The 17,564-nt window shown below is 61.5% G+C and overlaps 2 protein-coding genes across 20 annotated transcripts in view; one reads left to right on the forward strand and one right to left on the reverse strand.

Annotated features, from left to right (window-relative positions):
- Window positions 1-3,311, forward strand: part of RECQL5 (RecQ like helicase 5) — a 34,910-nt gene extending 31,599 nt beyond the window's left edge. For 6 of the 9 annotated variants that reach the window (XM_070225980.1, XM_070225983.1, XM_070225982.1 and 3 more), the window contains exons 14-20: window positions 207-300; window positions 610-744; window positions 994-1,535; window positions 1,672-1,762; window positions 1,973-2,197; window positions 2,429-2,498; window positions 2,589-3,311. In XM_070225980.1, the coding sequence (XP_070082081.1) occupies window positions 207-300; window positions 610-744; window positions 994-1,535; window positions 1,672-1,762; window positions 1,973-2,197; window positions 2,429-2,498; window positions 2,589-2,689 (1,258 nt within the window). In that variant the 3' untranslated portion in view covers window positions 2,690-3,311. The remainder of the gene's footprint in view (window positions 1-206; window positions 301-609; window positions 745-993; window positions 1,536-1,671; window positions 1,763-1,972; window positions 2,198-2,428; window positions 2,499-2,588) is intronic. The other 3 variants (XR_011422816.1, XR_011422814.1, XR_011422815.1) reach the window with 1 other exon arrangement.
- A 20-nt stretch (window positions 3,312-3,331) lies between these two features.
- The window catches only part of MYO15B (myosin XVB), a 33,986-nt gene continuing 19,753 nt past the window's right edge, over window positions 3,332-17,564 (reverse strand). For 6 of the 11 annotated variants that reach the window (XM_070225978.1, XM_070225979.1, XM_070225973.1 and 3 more), the window contains 40 exons: window positions 17,396-17,526; window positions 16,606-16,701; window positions 16,252-16,487; window positions 15,989-16,167; window positions 15,693-15,765; window positions 15,056-15,217; window positions 14,716-14,816; window positions 14,533-14,609; window positions 14,324-14,408; window positions 14,024-14,122; window positions 13,767-13,876; window positions 13,455-13,670; window positions 13,171-13,252; window positions 12,895-12,999; window positions 12,554-12,818; window positions 12,385-12,475; window positions 12,053-12,272; window positions 11,474-11,586; window positions 11,162-11,221; window positions 10,564-10,639; window positions 10,310-10,428; window positions 10,005-10,123; window positions 9,788-9,929; window positions 9,427-9,538; window positions 9,154-9,317; window positions 8,644-8,795; window positions 8,413-8,476; window positions 8,247-8,319; window positions 7,759-7,835; window positions 6,356-6,429; window positions 6,151-6,266; window positions 5,964-6,058; window positions 5,784-5,861; window positions 5,568-5,664; window positions 5,266-5,411; window positions 4,982-5,097; window positions 4,527-4,660; window positions 4,209-4,342; window positions 3,950-4,090; window positions 3,332-3,787 (listed from right to left, as the gene is read on the reverse strand). In XM_070225978.1, coding sequence (XP_070082079.1) covers window positions 3,728-3,787; window positions 3,950-4,090; window positions 4,209-4,342; window positions 4,527-4,660; window positions 4,982-5,097; window positions 5,266-5,411; window positions 5,568-5,664; window positions 5,784-5,861; window positions 5,964-6,058; window positions 6,151-6,266; window positions 6,356-6,429; window positions 7,759-7,835; window positions 8,247-8,319; window positions 8,413-8,476; window positions 8,644-8,795; window positions 9,154-9,317; window positions 9,427-9,538; window positions 9,788-9,929; window positions 10,005-10,123; window positions 10,310-10,428; window positions 10,564-10,639; window positions 11,162-11,221; window positions 11,474-11,586; window positions 12,053-12,272; window positions 12,385-12,475; window positions 12,554-12,818; window positions 12,895-12,999; window positions 13,171-13,252; window positions 13,455-13,670; window positions 13,767-13,876; window positions 14,024-14,122; window positions 14,324-14,408; window positions 14,533-14,609; window positions 14,716-14,816; window positions 15,056-15,217; window positions 15,693-15,765; window positions 15,989-16,167; window positions 16,252-16,487; window positions 16,606-16,701; window positions 17,396-17,526 — 4,790 coding nt within the window. In that variant the 3' untranslated portion in view covers window positions 3,332-3,727. The remainder of the gene's footprint in view (window positions 3,788-3,949; window positions 4,091-4,208; window positions 4,343-4,526; window positions 4,661-4,981; window positions 5,098-5,265; window positions 5,412-5,567; window positions 5,665-5,783; window positions 5,862-5,963; window positions 6,059-6,150; window positions 6,267-6,355; window positions 6,430-7,758; window positions 7,836-8,246; window positions 8,320-8,412; window positions 8,477-8,643; window positions 8,796-9,153; window positions 9,318-9,426; window positions 9,539-9,787; window positions 9,930-10,004; window positions 10,124-10,309; window positions 10,429-10,563; window positions 10,640-11,161; window positions 11,222-11,473; window positions 11,587-12,052; window positions 12,273-12,384; window positions 12,476-12,553; window positions 12,819-12,894; window positions 13,000-13,170; window positions 13,253-13,454; window positions 13,671-13,766; window positions 13,877-14,023; window positions 14,123-14,323; window positions 14,409-14,532; window positions 14,610-14,715; window positions 14,817-15,055; window positions 15,218-15,692; window positions 15,766-15,988; window positions 16,168-16,251; window positions 16,488-16,605; window positions 16,702-17,395; window positions 17,527-17,564) is intronic. The other 5 variants (XM_023652011.2, XM_070225974.1, XM_023652006.2 and 2 more) reach the window with 3 other exon arrangements.

Here is a 17,564-nt window from a genome sequence, read left to right on the forward strand (position 1 = left end):
AAGGCTCAGCCACGACTGAGAGGCAGCCAGTGGCTGCTGAAGGGCAGTAAGCCACAGGGTGCCCAGAGATTTCAGGTTGCAATCCGGGTGCCCAAAGCCATTCCCACCAGGCCTTGAAGCCATCTCCAGGGTCCCTGATTCCCTTGGAGCTCAAAAGGTAAAAGGCTCAGGCCCATCTGACACCTCATGCTCATTCTCACTCTCAGACCTGACCTCCAGGCCGAGGCCGTGGAGCTGGAGCATGAGACATTCCGAAATGCCAAGGTGGCCAACCTATACAAGGCCAGCGTTCTGAAGAAGGTGGGCCCTGGGCAAGAGTGGGTGGGGCATGCTCAAGGGCGAGCGTGGGAGAGGGCAGCCCCTCCACATTGTAGGCCCTCTGGCTGCAGGCAGCGCAGAATCCACCCCCCACCCGGGAGGCCACTTATGTCAGGGGAACCTGACTTCCATCCTTTGCCAGCTGGAGGTCTTCTAGACAACCCTGTGAGGACTAGAACTTGTCCAGTTGCCTCCAACCACAGGCCACAGAAACCCACTTGTGGAAAGCCTGGGCTGGGGGTTATCAGGAGCTAGTGGGTGCCACAGCATGCCTGACTGTCCCTGCCCCAGGTGGCTGAGATCCACAGAGCCTCTAAAGATGGGCAGTTCTATGACGTGGGAGGCGGTGCCAAGAGCTGCAGTGCCCAGGTCGAGCACCCAGAGCCCACTGAGTACGACATCCCGCCAGCCTCCCAGGTCTACTCGGTGAGCAGCGTCCTAGCATCCACCCCCAACCTGGGTCCTGGCCCTAGGGCACCCCAGGGCAAGCCCTCAGGCTTCCCTGCTCTGCCAGCTGTACCCCTGCAGCCCCCGCAGCTCCTCTCTCATCAACCTGACCCCTAAGTGATGTCCTGCCCAGTTTTTCCCTCCCCCACTCCTGAGAGCCCCACCAATGTGGGCCCACCTGGACCAGCCAGGTGTGCCCTCAAGAATCTTCTCTCCTCTTCCTCACAGCTCAAACCCAAGCGAGTGGGAGCTGGTTTCCCCAAAGGCTCCTACCCATTTCAGACAGCCACTGAGCTGATGGAGAAGATGCGGCCCAAAGAGCAAGCCCCCCAGCCTGTGTGGGGAGGCAAGCAGGAGCCCCCCAGCCGGCCCTGTGGCCTCCAGGATGAGGATAGCACTGAGCCCCTCCCTGGGCCCAGAGGAGAAGCCCCCGGAAGCAGTGCCTCTTGTGGGGAGTCCTCCCCTGAGAAGAAGGCAAAAGGCCCCACTGGGGGCAGTCCCATTGCCAAGGCCCGGGTCAACAAGAAGCAGCAGCTTCTAGCCGCAGCGGCCCTCAAGGATTCTCAGAACATCACCCGATTCTTCTGCCAGAGGGCCAAGAGCCCGCCTCCACTCATGTCAGCCCTACCGGCAGAGGGTGCCAGCCCCTCCAGTGAGGGGGTGCGCGGACCCCCAACAGCCCCAGAGAAGTGCGCAGGGGAGGAGGATGGAGCCCTGGGACATCTGGCTGTCCCCGCTCAGACTGAGGAGTGCACCAGGGAGGGGTTGAGGTATGGGCACAGGGTAGTTTGGAAATCTCCTTGCTAACTGTGCCTCTGAAGCTCGGGCCATGCCTAGGATGGTCTCTGCTGGGCTGCCTGGGCCAAGGGCCCTGGAGCTCTGATGCCTGCTCTCTCCTCTGGCCAGTACCTGCCCACTCAGAGACCAGGGGCCCCCTGAAGACCAGTCCACCCCCACAAAGGAGACACAGAAGGACAAGCGGCCCAGGCCCCAGCAGGTACTGACAAGGACAAGGCCACAGGGGAGGGAAGAGGCCTGTGAACCAGGTGATATCTACTCTGCTCTGGGTTAGGAGTTGGGTGAAAATCATCTCCACATCCCAGGGGCTAGAGGGAGCTACTAGGTGCTATGGCCTGGTCCTCCAGAAGGAGAGGACAGGCCAGTGACAGGGAGCCCAAGAGTGACCCTTTACTGTGGCCCTGCCCAGGAACACCCAGAGAGCCAGGCTCAGAAGAGGCCTCGCCCCTCAGCCAAGGCCTCCATCTTAGCTGAGGCCAAGGGCAGCATCTCGGCCAGCAATCAGGACACCTTGAACCCCATGGCCAAGGGCTCCTGCCAGCTTTCAGCTCCTGGCATCTCCCTAAAGGAGGCTGCAAATGTTGTGGTCAAGTGCTTGACCCCCTTCTATAAGGAGGGCAAGTTTGCATCCAAGGTAGGGTGGGTGGGTGGGTAGGCTCTGCCCTCCCCTAAGCCTGGGACACTTGGGTGTGGTGGGGGTATAGAGAGTGTGAGCCCCAGGAGAAAGAAGGGCAGAAGCAGGCTAGCCCTGAGCCCAGCTGCCACCCTCCCTGGGTCTGCCTTGCCCTTGGGTCATGGCTGTGGGTCACTCCAGGAGCAGGGCAGGGGTCTGTGCTTTCTGCTCCTCTTCGCCCTCTGCCTCTAGGAGTTATTTAAAGCCTTTGCCCGCCACCTCTCACACTCGCTGACTCAGAAGACCTCTCCTGGAAGGAGCGGTGAGTGCTTGCGTTGCTGGGCCAGGAGGCACTTGTGGGGCTCTTCAGAGAGGAGACTGGCCCTCATGTTTCCCCACCCTGAATCTGTAGTGAAGGAAGAGGCCCAGAACCTCATCAAGCTGTTCTTCCACGGCCGGGCCCGGTGCGAGAGTGAAGCGGACTGGCACGGCCTGTGTGGCCCACAGAGATGATGGACTGCTGCCCAGCAGGGCCAGTGTCCTCCCCCAGACTATACCTTGGGCCACCTGGGCCTTGCTCAGGAATGGGGAAAGTGGGCAGGCCCACTGCCATCAGGGGCGTTGTCTTTTCTCAGGGCCCCTCCCCCTTCAGACCACAGCTTGCTTTGGAGGTGGGCGTGGACACCTCCCAAATCAAGGTCAGAGGCCAGCGGTCAGCCTACCTTTTTGCTTGCATGGCCTAAGGTCCTCTTTCTCCTAGCCTCCCTGCCTCTCCTGGCCCTCGTGGCTGGGTTTTCTGGGCCAGATCTCCAGATGAGAAGGTGTGGGGTGGTGTGCTGCTGCCAGGGGAACAGAAAGAAGGAACGGGCCCTCCATGTCTTGTACTTAGCAGGTTGTAAGCCAAGACGAGGCCTACCTGTCCAAGGCATTGGGGCCTCCTCAGGAAGAGCCCTGCTGGCTCAGGTCCTCTGCCCACCAGCCCCTTCCCTTGCCTGGCCAAGCTCCAGCCTGGCCCCAGGTGCAGAGTTCGTGGGAAGAGGGGCAGCAGCCAGGCCCTGCTCCCACTCAGCTCCTGGTCAGGAAGGCGAGCAGGACTGAGACATCTCCCGGAGGAATAAAGTCCTGTTTATTCTGACACACGCATGCACACGCAGCTCTTTTCTCTCAGGTGTTTTATTTTAGCAGCTGCTTCTCCCAGGCTGGGTTCCTGCTGATTTTGAGCCAGGGCCTGGGGCCAGGTGGGCATCTCCCTGAGACTGGGCAACATCAGATGCCCAAGCTGAGTTCCTGCAGCCCCGCCCCAGGCCCACCATGAGGGAGTCTCGCTGCTGTCTTTCCCAGTTGACATCACTGTAGCAGCTCCTGCCTCATGGCCTCCACGTGGGCTAGCTGGGCTGTGCTGCGGTAGGTTCCAGAACAGCCAAGTGGTGAAGTCCACACCAAAATGGCCTGACAGCACCCAAGGGAGACTGTCCAAGTGAGACTTGGGCCAGGGAGAGGCCCCTTCCTCCTCTCTGCCCCTCCCCCACTCCTCCTGGGTGAGGCCGGCCATTAATCGGAGGCGATGCCGCTGTGCATCAGGAAGGTGATGGTGTGCTTCAGCTCCTGGGCCTGCTTAGGTACAGGCATGTGAGGACAGGGCTCCCTGGCCAGCCCCTGCCCACACCACCCCTGAGCAGTAGCCATCGGCCTGGGCCCAGGTTCCCGGGCATGCCAGGCTTGGGTGAGGCATGCGTCACCTTCTCTGGGTGGTCAGAGGCTCTGGCCACTCACCTGTGGCAGCTCAAACCAGATGGTCCGAGGGCTGTCAGCCGAGCCATAGTTGAGTTCCAGGCCAGGGGACCCCTGTTCCTCCAGTGGGCTCAGCAGGTGGATCCGCTGCAGTTCCCTCAGGGCAACAGAGCAGCACAGTTTCTGGGGGCAGCAGAGACAACAGAGCTTGGCTCCTCTCAGGGGACGGGTCAGTGTAGGTAGTGGGAGAGGATTGGCCCAAGGGTGCCCAGGCCTGCCCTGGGGCAGGAACCTGGCCCACCTGGGAGCTGGGGTCCATGAGGATGATGTGCTGGCGGTTCAGCCCCAGGAAGCCAGGTCCAGGCAGGGCCACCTCACTTACTCGGAGCACCACGTAGACAGTGTAGCCAAAGAGGGGCAGCTGCCTCACGGCCTCTGGGGATGGAGGGGCTAGGACAGGAGTTCTGGCCACTGGGGCCCTGGGCCCTGCCTTATTTGGCCCCCAGGTCCGGCGAGAGGGGCAGGGCAGGTGGAAAAGCTTACTCAGCCCCTCTACCCTCACCCATTCCCTCCTGGGCCTCCTGCCTCTGCCCCAGCAGCCCGCTTCCCCCAGACCCACCGATGAAGCTGGTCTGCGCTTCCTGGGAGGTGCATCCTTTCAGCCGCCTCAGCTCCTGGCCCATCAGCATCCTTATGGTGGCCCTTCTCACCTGCCATTGCAGTGTCTTTGGCAAGTAAGCCAACAGGTCTTGCCTAAGACACAGCTGGTTAGTCAAGGCTGGGCATACAGCAGGTGCTAAATAAATGAACCAGTGGCTACTGTGGGTGAGACTGGGAATCCAGACACATGAATAAGGTGTGGGCCCTGCCCTTGAGCTTGGGGTGGGGAGGACAGATGTATACAGCCTCCACGGCTACATGGAATTAGGGCCATGAAGGTTACAAGTCAAGTGGCCTTGACCTTCAAGAAGGGGGTGAGGCGTGGTGGGCTGAGGCCCTGGGGTGGGTGCTGAGGCCTACCTCAGCACCAGGAGGGAGAATGACAGGAGGCGTGGGGGCCGCGCTCACACTCACTCTGAGGGGGTATCCTGAAAGGCCCTGCTGAGGTGCTGTAGGGCGGCCAGCCTGGCCAGTAGGTCCTCTGCCTGTGCACTGACCAACAGCTTCCCCTGCAGGTAGTCCCGCAGCACCTGAGAGGGGGGCGCAGTAAGGGGGCAGCTGTGCCCCAAAGCCCCCACCAGCCATTCTCCTTGAGGGGAGGCTTGGAGGTCCCCCGTCCAGGCAGGGACTCGCCCTCAAGGTGCAGCCAGGACTCAAGTCGCCAGCAGCACAGCAGCCCAGGGCCAGGTGGGGCTGACCTGGCTGTAGTGGGTGCTGATGTAGGTGGGATTGTCGAAGTGCAGCTGGGTCTCCCAGCCAAGCCGCCGGCTGTGCAGGCTCACGTCCTTATCCACCATCACGCTGTTGAGGTACTCGTCGGGCCGCAGGGGCCGCACCAGCTCACCTGCATGGGGAGCCCGGGTCCACATCCTGCCCAGGGCCAGCCCCGCCACAGCCCTGCCAGCCCCAGCATGGGAACTGCCTGACCGGTGGGCACAAGAGCAGGCCTGGCCAGTAAGCTACCTCCCTGAGTCCAGCCTCCCCAGGCGAGGTGGCTCACCTTCCCCTTTGATGAGGAAGAGGGCAAATTCCTGCACTTCCTGGGGGTCCATGATGCTCATCTGCCCGCACAGCTCCTCCAGCACTTCTCCTGCCACCTAGGCGTGAGGACAGGGCCATGATAGGGGGTGGGGAGGCTGAGGGGGGCGGTCCCCAGAACTGATGCCCATGGCTTCCCTGCCTCTCCCCAGCCCCTTCTTGGTGGCCCTGCACTCACTGTGAAAGTCTGGATGTTGGTCTTGTAATCCACACCCCCAGGCAGGTGAATTAGAACCAGGCGGACAGTGTGCCCTTTCTGCCAAGACAGGTTGCAGGGTCAGTCCCCCAGTGGACAGAGGTCCCAGCTCCCCCACCCAGAGGAGTCCTAGAATGCCCAGCCACCTGTACCCGCCAGTACCAAGAAAGCCTGCATTTCACCCGGGAAGGGCAGTTGCCGCCGTCCCCCATATTTAACTGTCCGCTGGAGGTGCTCCTGGCTGGTCCGGGCCAGCTCTGCAGAGAGGAGCCAGGCTGGGGTCATGAGCATCTCCAAACCCTTCCCCAAGCAGCCGAGACCCCAGCCTGGAAGCCCCTCCCACAGGCACCTTGGCTCAGGCCTGAATCCTGTAGAAACTTGGTCAAGTAGGGCATCAGAGTGGTTGACGGCGGGAAGAAGCCGGTGAGGAGGCTGAGGAAGCTCCAGCCTCGAGCACAGTGTTCCCTGCAGGGCAGAGAGCCTGGCCTTCGAGCTGGCCAAACCACGACACTGGGCTGCCCACTGCCTCTCCCCCACCAGTCCCCCACACTCACGGCCGGGGGTGTCCTGTGACCTGCTTGATGACCTGGCAGTAAATCTCATCCCTGAGGTTCTCCTCCTGGCACAACTGTGGGGACAAGAAGTGCAGGTAGGCAGGGCAATGCCGAGCTGCAGTGTGGTGGAGTGAGGAGGGCATGGGATCTGAAGTCAGAAGAAATCCTCTGCTAACAGCCATGGGCTGGGGGCTGAGTCAAGGTGACAGCCCAGTCGTCATCTCTCCATCTTTGTCTTAACTGACAAAGATCTTTGCACAACTGGTTGCTCCCTAAGTCACTGTCTTCGCCTGCCTCGGGGCCGTGCTCAGCCCTGTCTTCCTCTGTCTCTGGTCCCTCTGTCTTAGTCTCCTCTGCTGGCTCCCCTTATCTCCTTGACCTCTAAGGGCTGCGGTGCCCTTGGGCCTCTGTCTACACTTGCTCCCTGATGATCTCAGCTGCTCTCATCTGCCGATGACTCCTGGTGCCTCCCTCCAGCCCAGACTTCTCCCCTGAACCCCAGGCCCTCCACTTAGGACTTCAGACTTCACATGTCCAAAACAGATTCCTCCACCAGCCCAGACCCACTCTGCCCTCAGGCTTCCTTGTGGAAGATGATCATTGCTCTTGCCAAGGCTGCGGTGTCATCCTTGGCCGCTCTCTCTCACACCCCACATGCAATTCAGAGCAGACCCTGCTGCTATGGGTCTTAATCCCCTGCTGCTGCCTCCTGGCCTGGGCCAGCACCATCTCTAACCTGGGATTATCACGATAACCTCCTTTTTCCCTTACACCCTCAGAATCACAAACAGCCAGAGCGACCCTGCACAATGTAAGACAAGTCTCTTCAGAGCCCCCTAGTGGCTGCCCATCTCTCTCAAAAAATCGGAGTCCCGACAATAGCCTACAAGGCCTGCCCTGACCTGGACCACTGTCCCTCCTGGGCCCCGTCCTCCACTCTTGCCTCGCTCGCTGGGTGCCAGCCACTCTGGCCTTGCTGGTGCTGAGGTTCACCCTCTCCACAGGACTGCCACCCCTGCCCCTCTGCGCACGCGCTGCCCCTGATGCACACATGCCTCACTCCCTGGCTTCCTTCAGATGTCCGCTCCAGTGTCACCTTGTCACCAAGCCTTCTGCACTGAGGCAGCCCCTTCCCCTGCTTTATCACGTTCCACCATACTTTTTACCCCTGGACACATTACATCACGATTTACTGCCTCCTGCTAGACTGTAAGCTGTGTGGGGACGTGGCCTGCTTGGCGCACTGCCATGCCCCCAGCAAGTAGGTGCTCAATAAATACTTTTGGATGATTTGAATGAATAGTGACCAAGAAAAGGGGGACCCCGTTCTGGCCCAGGCAGGAGGATGGGAAGGGGCCCTCTGGGCTCACAGTTTCCTTCCAGCACACACAGCTGTTGCTTACCTTCAGCAGCTCATACAGGAGCTCCATCTCACCCTTGCCCCGCGGCTTAGACTGGTCCCCCATAAATTGCATCAGCGCTGCAGGGAGGAAGGGAAGCGTGGTGAGCTGAGCCTGGGGGCCTGGCCCTGGCTAATGCTGTCACTACACAGGGCCTTCCCCTGCCATCTCATGCCTTGCTTTGAAAAAACATGTGAGTCAAGCAGAGTGGCAGTCTCAGCCCTACCAATGAGGAAATAGGGCTCAGAGAGATTCCATGGGCACCCGTGGCTACTCACAGCACAGAGCCAGCTGGACCCACCGTTGCCTCCCAACACAGACTCCACGTAACCCACAACCCCTGGGCGTGAGTAGAAGTGGATGAGGGCCGTGGAGGTATAGGAACCACTAGTAAGCTTCCCTGAGTTGGCAAACTCAAGGAGAGAAGGTGACTAGGGGCCTAGGTCCAAGGCACTGCAGACATGGGGACCCAGGATGCCGTGGCCACTCACCCTGGAAGCTTTCCACAGCCTGCCTGTTCATGCCCTCATCACTGAGGTTGATGAGCGATTCCTGGATGGGAGCCTGCGGTCAAAGAGGCTGGGCCGTGAGTCTGGGGTCCTTGGGGGCCAGAGGGCAGATCTACTGGCCTGACTCCTCCCCACTTGTCCCCCTTACCTTGGTGTACTGCACCAAGCTGGCCGGGGCCTTCTGCTCAGCACCTCCACCTGTCTGGTGCAGCCTGAGGGGGCAGAGGGGAGGACAGCCCTGCTTGCTTGGCTCCCCCACCCCAGTCCCAGGCTGTGTAGGGAGGGTGTTAAGAGTACCACCCTGGCGGCTCTGAGCAGGGAGGCCCTCGTCAGACAGACTGAGGACAGACGGGTGTAGGGCTAGACCAGGGGCACTCACAAGGCCTGGGGTTTCCGGAAGTAGCGCAGGGCAAATTCTTGCATGGTGTAGTTGTGGGAGTCCGTGAACACAGAGAGGTAGGCCATAGAGGGGGGTAGGCTGGTGGCCTCCGAGTCTTCACTGTGTGCCTGGCTCTGAGGGAAGGCGGGGTGCTGGGAGCACAGGAGACCTAGTGCCACCAGAGTGTGCACTGGCCTGTCCGGAGGCCCTGCCCAAGCCTCCACCCAGCCCAACTCCAGAAGAGCAGAGAGCCGCAGTAAGCACACCACCAGAAGCCAGGAAAGGCAAGAGCTGTTTATTGAGCGTCTTCTAGGGCAGCATTAAACTAAATACCAAGAGGCACACACAAGGGGTGTACAGCCCAGCCCCTGCCCACAGGGAGCCCACAGTCTTGCTGAGGAGACAAAGGGCAAGAAAGCTGGAGAGGGCAGAGGGGCAGCATCAGATGAAGCTTCCTTCCTTCCTCCACTCCTAGTTAGGCCTCGCCTCCGCCTCTCCCGTCTTCCTCACCTCCGGCGCCCTATCCCACAGTCCTGACTCTCTGTGCTGCAGCTGACTCTTGTGCCGGCCATTCCTCTGCTCCGACGAGAAGGAAAAGTCTGGAGCAGCAGCCGGCTGCACTATGTCGGCAGGAAAGAGTCCGGAACGGCCCCCAGTGGAGCCAAACTGCCAGCCTGGAAGGCATCCAAGGCCAGTGACTCACCCACCTGGCCTCTGCCCCTCAGAGGCTCCACCATGTGCTGCCCTCCCTGTGCCAGCCACTCTGCTGGCCCCTGGGGATACCTGGCTCCAAAGTGGCCACTGGCAACAGTTTGATAAGGTCCCCACGGTGGAAGCTGAGGAGGCTGCTGTCATCAGTGATGTAGCTTCGCAAGGCGATGACGTAGCCAGAGTCCTGCAGGCAGGCGAGTGAGCGGGTGAGGAAGCAGCCAGCCTGCCTGTGACCTTCATCCTGCCCACCCCATCTGCTCCCCACTTTGGCCTCACTCCCCACCCAGCACCCCAGAGTTCCAGGGACCCAGCCTGAACTCCCAGCCCCAGCCCAGCCAGCTTGAAGGAGCTTCGCTGACAGCCCTGAGACCAGCCAAACCAGACAGGGCGCAATGCAACATGGATGGAGGCCCCCTGCCCAGCCCGTGCTTGCCTTCTTGAGCTCCCTCAGGAACAGCTCAACCATGGCCTTGATGACACTCGCCCGGGCTGTGTGCAGCACCAGCTGCTCACTCTTCAGTGACAACTCCAGGGTAGAGCTGTCTGGGCACTCTACACCCAGGACCTCAGCAAAGCTGCACACAGGGTGGGGGCATAAGCTAGGGGCCACCTCTCCACCCCATCCTCCCTACTCCTCTGCTTGCGCTCACCTGTATGAGCAGAGAGTCTTCAGCTGGTCAGGGTAGAAGCTGGGGCCCTGGGTCACCTTGAGCAGTCTCAGCCCCCGGTGGGATACACCTAGCAGCTGCACGTCGCTGCCACTCTCACCCTGCCCAGAAGGTGGGTGGGTCACACACAGGCTCCCGGATGCCCTGGGGCTGCTCAGGGCCAGTGCTGTTCTTTGTCCTTCCACTGGGGCCCACCCCACCTCCAGCTCTCAGGGGACTGCTGCAGAAGGCCCACACTGCGCACGCTGGGATCCAGACTGGGGTACCCCATACCCGGCCTCACTGACCAAGACAGGGAAGATGCGTGAGAAGTAATTGGCGCAGTTGTCCCTAGCGGCCACCACGATGCGCTTCTTGACACTGTCCTCAGTGGTGTCAAGTGACTCCAGGCCGACCTCTAGGTCTCCTGTGGGCAGGAACGACTGTGCCAGACTGTTCTCAGGCTCCCTCACTGGGAGGACCCCAGAGTTTGCTCCCTCCCTCTAGGCAGGCCCAGCCCCTAACACTCCAGCTCCCTGACTTCAGGGTCCCTGGACCATACCCAGCAGCTGTTTCATTTTGCGCCGCTCATCCTGGGAGATTCGGATGCAGGACTTGGCAAAGGTGTCCCTCAGGATCTGGGGGCAGAGCTAGGCAGTCACCGCCAGGTCCTGAGGCCAGAGCCCACCACAAGCAGCCATGCATGGAGGAAAAGCTAGAGAGCCCCCAAGGGGTAGGTGGAGCAGGGAGGGATGTGGGGCCTCCAAGCCCAGGGTCACGTCTGCCCAGAGCTCCCACCTGCCTCCCCCAGCTGCCTGCACTTGTGGGGCAGCTGTCCGTCCGTGAGCTGAGCTGAGCTTCCCTGAAGGAACAAAGCTTAGGGGAGGAGGGGAGGCTACTGGAGAATTTGGGGGAACATCCAGAGGTGGCAAGGGAACAAGCACCAGTGAGCACCTGCTGTATGCTGGAGCCCGTGTTCTGTACTGTATACACTTTATTTATTTTTAATCCTTGTTATAGGCCAACAATGGTCCTTACTCTTAGGGATGTTGTGAGGATTAAATAAATGAAGGCAGGGCTTGAAGCGCACAGCAAGTGCCCTGTGAGTGCTGCCCAGGGGCAGTCTGTCTGTACATGTCTCAGGTGGGCCGGGCTCTCACCTGCTCACAGAGAAGCCTGAGGCAGTAGGCATGGCTGAAGTTCTCCCGGGGGTAGAACACCTGCAGGAGGGCATGGGGGAGCGAGAGCAGGCGGGAATGGAGTCCCCCCCGCCACAAGCCCACCTTCCGCCCCACCTCTGCCTCCCAGGCCCAGATGGAAAACGAGGCTTGAGGCGGTGGGTAGTGGGGAGGTGGCCCCCAGTGTTTGTGTGTCAGGAGGAGATGCTGGGGTCCCAGGTTGCATCCCCCACAGCCTGCGGCCCCTCCCCAGCCTAAAGAGAGGTCAGGCTGTGGCCCCACCCTTGTGCCCACCTCCTTGCGAAGGAACAACTTCCAGGAGGTGCTGGCATAGGAGAAGCACACACTGCCGGAGGGCACGAGCAGCTGGGTGGAGACCCCCTGGTCCCCCATGGGCACCGTCGAGCCTGGCAGAGAGAGGGGCCAAAGAGCATCCGGTGAGGAGCTGCCCGAGCCGGAGGGATGGGGGCATAGGGAGAGAATACCCTCACCTCCCTAAGGCCCTGCTAGGTCCCGGCTTACTCAACCTTTGCTGCGCCACTCCCACCCACGGGCCCATCTCCTGCCTCCATTTCCAGCCTTCAGACTTTTCCTGCTGTCCCTGACCATGTCAGCAGGGCCACTAAATTCCTGAAAGAGCTGTCAGGTCTGCCTGGAGGGCAACACCCTGTGTGTGAGTCCCTCCGTGCCAGACAGGCCCCAGGGGTGCCCGGGCCCCGCCCTGGGCAGGAACACGGAAGCTGGGGCTCCTCACCCACAGCTCCAAAGTCCGGAAGCCCGAGCAGCTGACCTTAGCCATGAGCACCCAGAGACTGTTGGGAACTCTGCACCCGCCCAGCAAAGCCCATCGCACGGGGACATGGGGTTCCTTACCACGGGGCTCAGCAGAAGGGGTCCCCAGGTCCCCGGGCAGAGGCAGTGGAGGCGCTGGTGGAGGTGGGGGTGCCTGGGCAGTGGGTGGGGTCGGGCCAAACACCTCACGAAGGGGTGCCTGCTTCTCCTTGATGGTGGTGGAGGACCCAGGCCGTGGCGACGCCTTGGGTCGAGGGGCCACAGCTGGTGGGGGGCCCTTCCCGGGGCTGGGGGGCAGCATCTGGGAAGGCAGAGAATGCACACAGGCTGTGTCTAGGGACAACGCCAAGTTTACCCGGGAGCCTTGGACTCCCAAGTGGAGCAGCTATGCCCTGGACAGGACAGGACCTCACCGCAGGGGATGAGTAGGCACCATTGATCCCCAGCTTAGCCAGAGCCTCGTCCTTAGGATTGTTTTTCTTCATGAAATTTTTGGGGGGCCTCCTGGGAGAAAGAAGAGGTCACAAGTCCACAGGGTGACTCCCTAGGGAGCAGGCGGTCCAGTCACCCCCTGAGGCCCACCTGGACGGCTGCACAGGCTCAGGCACGGGGCCCGGGCGGCTCTGGTACATGCGGATGATGTTTCGGATTTCCCTGCTGGGCTCTGCCCGCTGGGGCGCAGGGTCTGAGCTGCGCACCACAGCTCTACCCTGGGCCAGCCGATCACTGCCAGGCCCCACCTCCTGGGTCGGCTCAGCCTCAGCCTCCTTCGTAGCTTTGGCCCCACCTTGTGTCAGTGGCTTCTTCACTACCTGGGGTGGGGGTGGGGGTGGAGGAGGGGACGGGACTGACCAGGAAGAGAGGAAACATGTGAGACCCTGTGCAGATCTGCAGGGCCCGGCCCTCCCTCATCTCCCCACCACCTGCTTTCGGTCTCTCTTCTTCCTCCTCCTCCTCCTGCTCCTCTCCCTGGGGAATCTGCACCTTGGCCGGAGGCTTCACCGTCTTCACCTTGATCTGCTGCTGCCCTGTAATCGCCCCAGATGGCCCCATCTGTTACCCTTGACCTGGCCAGCCCATCAGGGCTCCTGGACAGGTCACACTGACCCAGGGGAGTAGAGTGCACCCCACCATCCCCTGGCCAGGCTAGGGTGGTCGTCAAGTTTCTGTGTGGGGCCTGCCACCCCAAGCACCCTCACCCATCCTCTGGAAATAATCCCGTTTCTGCTGGAAGCTCTTGGGCCGCTGGGGCCTGTCTTCAGCCTCCTGTAAGGTCTCCTGCTGGCAGGAAGGGGAAGTGAAGCAGCAGCCCTGCCAGACAAGCCCCCACTCTCACAGCGAGCCCCCTCAGATCCCTGGGGCTGGGGCCTGGCAGCACTTGTTCTGCATTTTCCTGCTCTCCCCACCCGTGTTCTCCATCCCTGCAGCCATGGAGCCGGCCACCCCCATCCCAGACCCTGCCATCTGCCTGGCCTCGGCTCACTCTCAGGCAGCCATCCACCGATTCCGGTTCTCGCTCTGGCTCCTCCTGGGGGACCTGGGGCTTCTTGGGCTTGGGGGTGATGGCTGGGGGTGGGGGTGGGGGTGGGGAGGCAGCTTCAGGGACAGGGGCCTGAGCTGGGGCCTGGCGTTGGCGTCGGCGCTGCTGTGTCTGCTGCTCCAGGGACAGGGTCATGGCCTGGGTGGTCATCTGCTGGGCCTGAAGGGGAGGGTGGTGGGCCAGGTAAGAGCTGGCCTGGCCCTGCCCCACAGACCTGTCCCCGCTAGGCAGCCCGTGGCCTCTGCCCACCCTCACCAGAATCAGCGCCTGCTGGTTGATGAAGTTCTGCTGCTGGACCGCCAGCTGCCTCGCATCCACGCTGGGAGGCAGGGGCTGTGGCTGTGGCTGTGGTGGCACCACCATGGCTGCGAGTGTGGCAGATGGGCAGGGTGGGTGAGCGCTACAGTCACGCTTACAGCCCTCTGCCCACTGTACCCTCTGGGCCCCTGGCAGGACTTGCTCTCCTTTAATCCCTCCCTGAGAAAGATCCGGTGCCTCTGGCCCAGCCTTACCTGGCATGGGGGGGACTACGCCCATGGCAGGCATCATGGGCATGGGTGCAGGCATCATGGCTGGCTGGTATCCGGGCATCTGCACCATCCCTGGGTACACTGAGGGAAGAGGGCCCTCCCAGGTCGGTCCTTACCTGGGCCCACAGACCACCTCCCTCCCAGCCCCAGGCAAAGAGAAGAGTAGGGCCACCAGGGTGCTGGCTGGAGCTCTGACCCCAGCTGCCTGGGGGGTCCCAGGCCACAGCTACCCATGCTGCTGGGCCGAGAAGACCCAGGATGGGTGCTTGGCCCCACACTTACTCATGGGGTAGCTGCCTGGCTGCATGGGCCCCATGGCACCCCCTCCCTTCATGCGGCCTCTCAGAGCCCAGCCTTGCTCCAGATCCTGAAAGGACAAAGGTCACAGGTCACAGGGTCAGAGCTAGAGCCCTGGGAGAGATGGAGGGGCAGCAGAGACTGCAGTCAGGTAGGGGCAGGGATGGGGTGCGGGGTGTGTGCAGGACACTTACACTGTTGCCCCCGGAGAGGACTGGCTCGAAGAGGTGGTCCAGGAAGCCGTCCAGGCTCCCCGAGGTCTGGGACCCATCTGTGGGGCCAGAGGAAGGTTGATGTCACCCACCTGGAGCTTGGGGCTTCCTGCACCCCCAGTCCCAGCACTCTGCCAACCCCAAAGTGCCCACTTCTGGCCTTACCTGTGTGGCTCCTGATGGGCCGTGTTGGGGCTGGACCTGGAGGGGGGCCTGGGGGCAGTGATGGGGCCTGGACGCCAGGGGCCGGGGGGATGTCCTCAGCTCTGCAGGAGATAGCGGGCCCAGATAAGGGTGTGCCTTGGTTGGGGTGGTCCCCAGGCTGAGGCAAGGTGCAGAAGCCGCTGTGGGGGGCGTCCCCACGGGGTGGGAGGAGGATTAGGTCAGGGCTGGGCCTGTGGCAGCACCTGTCAACCCCTGGATGTGAGAGGGTAGCTTTGGGGGTCTCTACAACAGGACAGGGACAGGAGCAGGCCGGGGACAGGGGTGCTGGGGAGGCACCTACAAGCTGCGGGGAGTGATGGGGTAGCTGTGGGGACCAGCCGGGTCCCCCAGGTCTTCCGTCTGGCCGATCAGGTCCAGCACGAAGTCGCAGCCAGCCAAGTCCTGCCAGGAGTCCCCGGAGTGCAATGACACGGACCAGCCACGAGGTGGCACCTCCAGGCCTCTGGGTGGGACAAGGGTGTGCAGTAGGGGGGTGATCAGCCAGGCAGATAACGACCCCAAAGGACAAGGACCCCACCCAAGGACGGTCCAAGGGGAGGAGGCTGCAGAAGGGAACAGGCACCTGGGTGAGGAGCCTGGCTTCACTGAGACAGCTCTCCTTTATTTGCAACTCACGACCCTCTCCTTCTACGTGGGCTCTGATGCTCACATTTATTTATTGACCTGTTTCATCAGAATCTGGACTGTAAGTATAAACTCTACTCTTGCTCCCCATCTTGGATTAACTGTCTGGACCCTGCCCCCTACGCCCACAGCTCACCCCCCTCACCCCTTCAGGGAGCAGGCTTTGGCCCTGGGCCTCAGGAGCAGCTGGGAGGCACTTGGTGGGAGAGTGGGCTGGGAGGAGGAGGACGCAGGAGGAGGACGGGCCCATGGTCAGTGCTGGCCCTACTCCCCCAATTTCAGGCCCCCCATACCTGCTCTGCAGTATCCACCCGGCAAGCTGCTCCCCCGTGGTCCAGGATTCCACCTCGGCCGAGTAGCACTCCTCTGCATAACAAGGGGTGGGAGGGAGGGGTGAGGGACAACAGGGTCCACCCTGATGGGAAGGGGCAGCTGTCCCAGGGGGACCAAAAGCAGGACAGAAGGGAGATCAGGGTCACCGAGGGCTGCAGCAGGGGAGCTGAGGCAGAAAGGGGGTCCAAGGAGGGCGAGGGAGCAGGGCTGGCTCCTCTGGGGGCCCACAGAAGCCTGAGCAGGAGGCGGCCATCACCATTGAAGGTGAAGACGTCCAGCGCCATGCGGCCCCGCCGCCGTCCAGCCGTCCACTCCAGCTGGGTAGGTGGGTGGGCCCGTGCAGACTCAGGGGCCAGCTGCATCTGCTCCAGGGCCCCCAGCAGCTTGTGCTGGCACAGAGCTGCCATGCCTCTGGGGGCCTGGTCGGACACAAATCTGCAGGGACAGCACAGGGCTGCTGTAGGGGCGGGACAGTCCCCTGACCCCACCCACCATGTCCCCATCTGCCAGGCCCCTTACTTGAGCAGTGGCTTCTGCAGGGTAGGCATTGGGGGGAAAGCGCTGAGCAGGATGGCCATGAGGGCCCAGCCACGCTGGCTCTGCTGCTCGTCCGGGTTGTGCCAGAGCTGGGCCACGAGCTGACTGAAAAGCTCGTCCCGCAGCCCCGGCCGGCGTTGCCCCTGTCTCACCAGGTATTCACCCATGATCTGCTCCTGCCAGGGTGGCAGGGACCCATCCCCTAGGAGCCGCAGCATCTGCAGACGCAAAGCGAGGTGAGGGGAGGACATGCAGGGCTTCCCCTGTGCCCAGCCAGCACCCATGAGCCAGGGTCGGGCCTGCCTTGCCCCGCCCCCTCTCCGATGTGTCACTCACCACTTTGTTGATATCCAGGGCATGCTGAGGGTTCTCACCATTCAGTCGGGTCAGGGGCTTGGCCAGCAGCTGCCCAGGGCTGGGCAAGGATGGCTCCTGCAAGGAAGGAGGGTGACACAGTGCCTGAACAGGGGCTGTCTGTGCTGACTTGCTGGAGATAGCCCGAGGGGAGCCCCATGGGAGCATAAATCCTGGGAGAGGGAGAGGAGCTGGTGCAGAAAACCATCTTAAAAATGCATCTTAACTGCTCTTTCCGATTAGAAAATTGATGCCCCCGCATGCATAAAACTCAGAAAACATGAAAAAGGATGAAGAATAAAAACTACCATTAACATTCCACTGCCGGATATAACCACAGTTCACATTTTAGCCTCTCTCTCTCTAGTCTTACTTTCTTTGCAGAGATACACACATCGCCAGCCCCTGTTGTTGTTATTAACAAGATTGGGATCACTCTCTGGGTGCAGTTTTGATTCCTGCTTTTGTATTCAACACTGCAGCCCGGACAGTTTGCCGCGTCATTACACATGCTTCAACGACACGACTTCAATGGAAGGGCAATGCCACAGGTGTAACAAAGGTACGGCATTACGGATCTAAGTAACACTAGAGAGTGAGACATTTAGGTTCAACGGACGTTTTCCGAGCAATGCAGCTGCATCCATAGCCCATGACAGGAGAGGGAGGTGGGAGGGCGGACAAAGCGGAATAGACACAGCTTCTGCCTCACAGGGGTAACATCTGGGAACCGTGGGGGTCAGCCAGGAAGAGCTGATGCCTGGGGGCCCACCTGAAAGCTGATGGAGACGAAGCTGGAGAAGGGGAACTGGTCAATGTCCAGCGGGAGTGTCAGGCTGGGCCGGGCAGGGACTTCCGGGGGCAGGGACTCGGTGATGCTTTCTGCTACGGCATGCTGGCGGCCTGGGGACAGCACCGGGAGGCAGCACAGAAACGCCCAG

The sequence above is a fragment of the Equus caballus genome, chromosome 11 (genome assembly GCF_041296265.1).
Source record: "Equus caballus isolate H_3958 breed thoroughbred chromosome 11, TB-T2T, whole genome shotgun sequence".
NCBI classification, from domain to species: domain Eukaryota; kingdom Metazoa; phylum Chordata; class Mammalia; order Perissodactyla; family Equidae; genus Equus; species Equus caballus.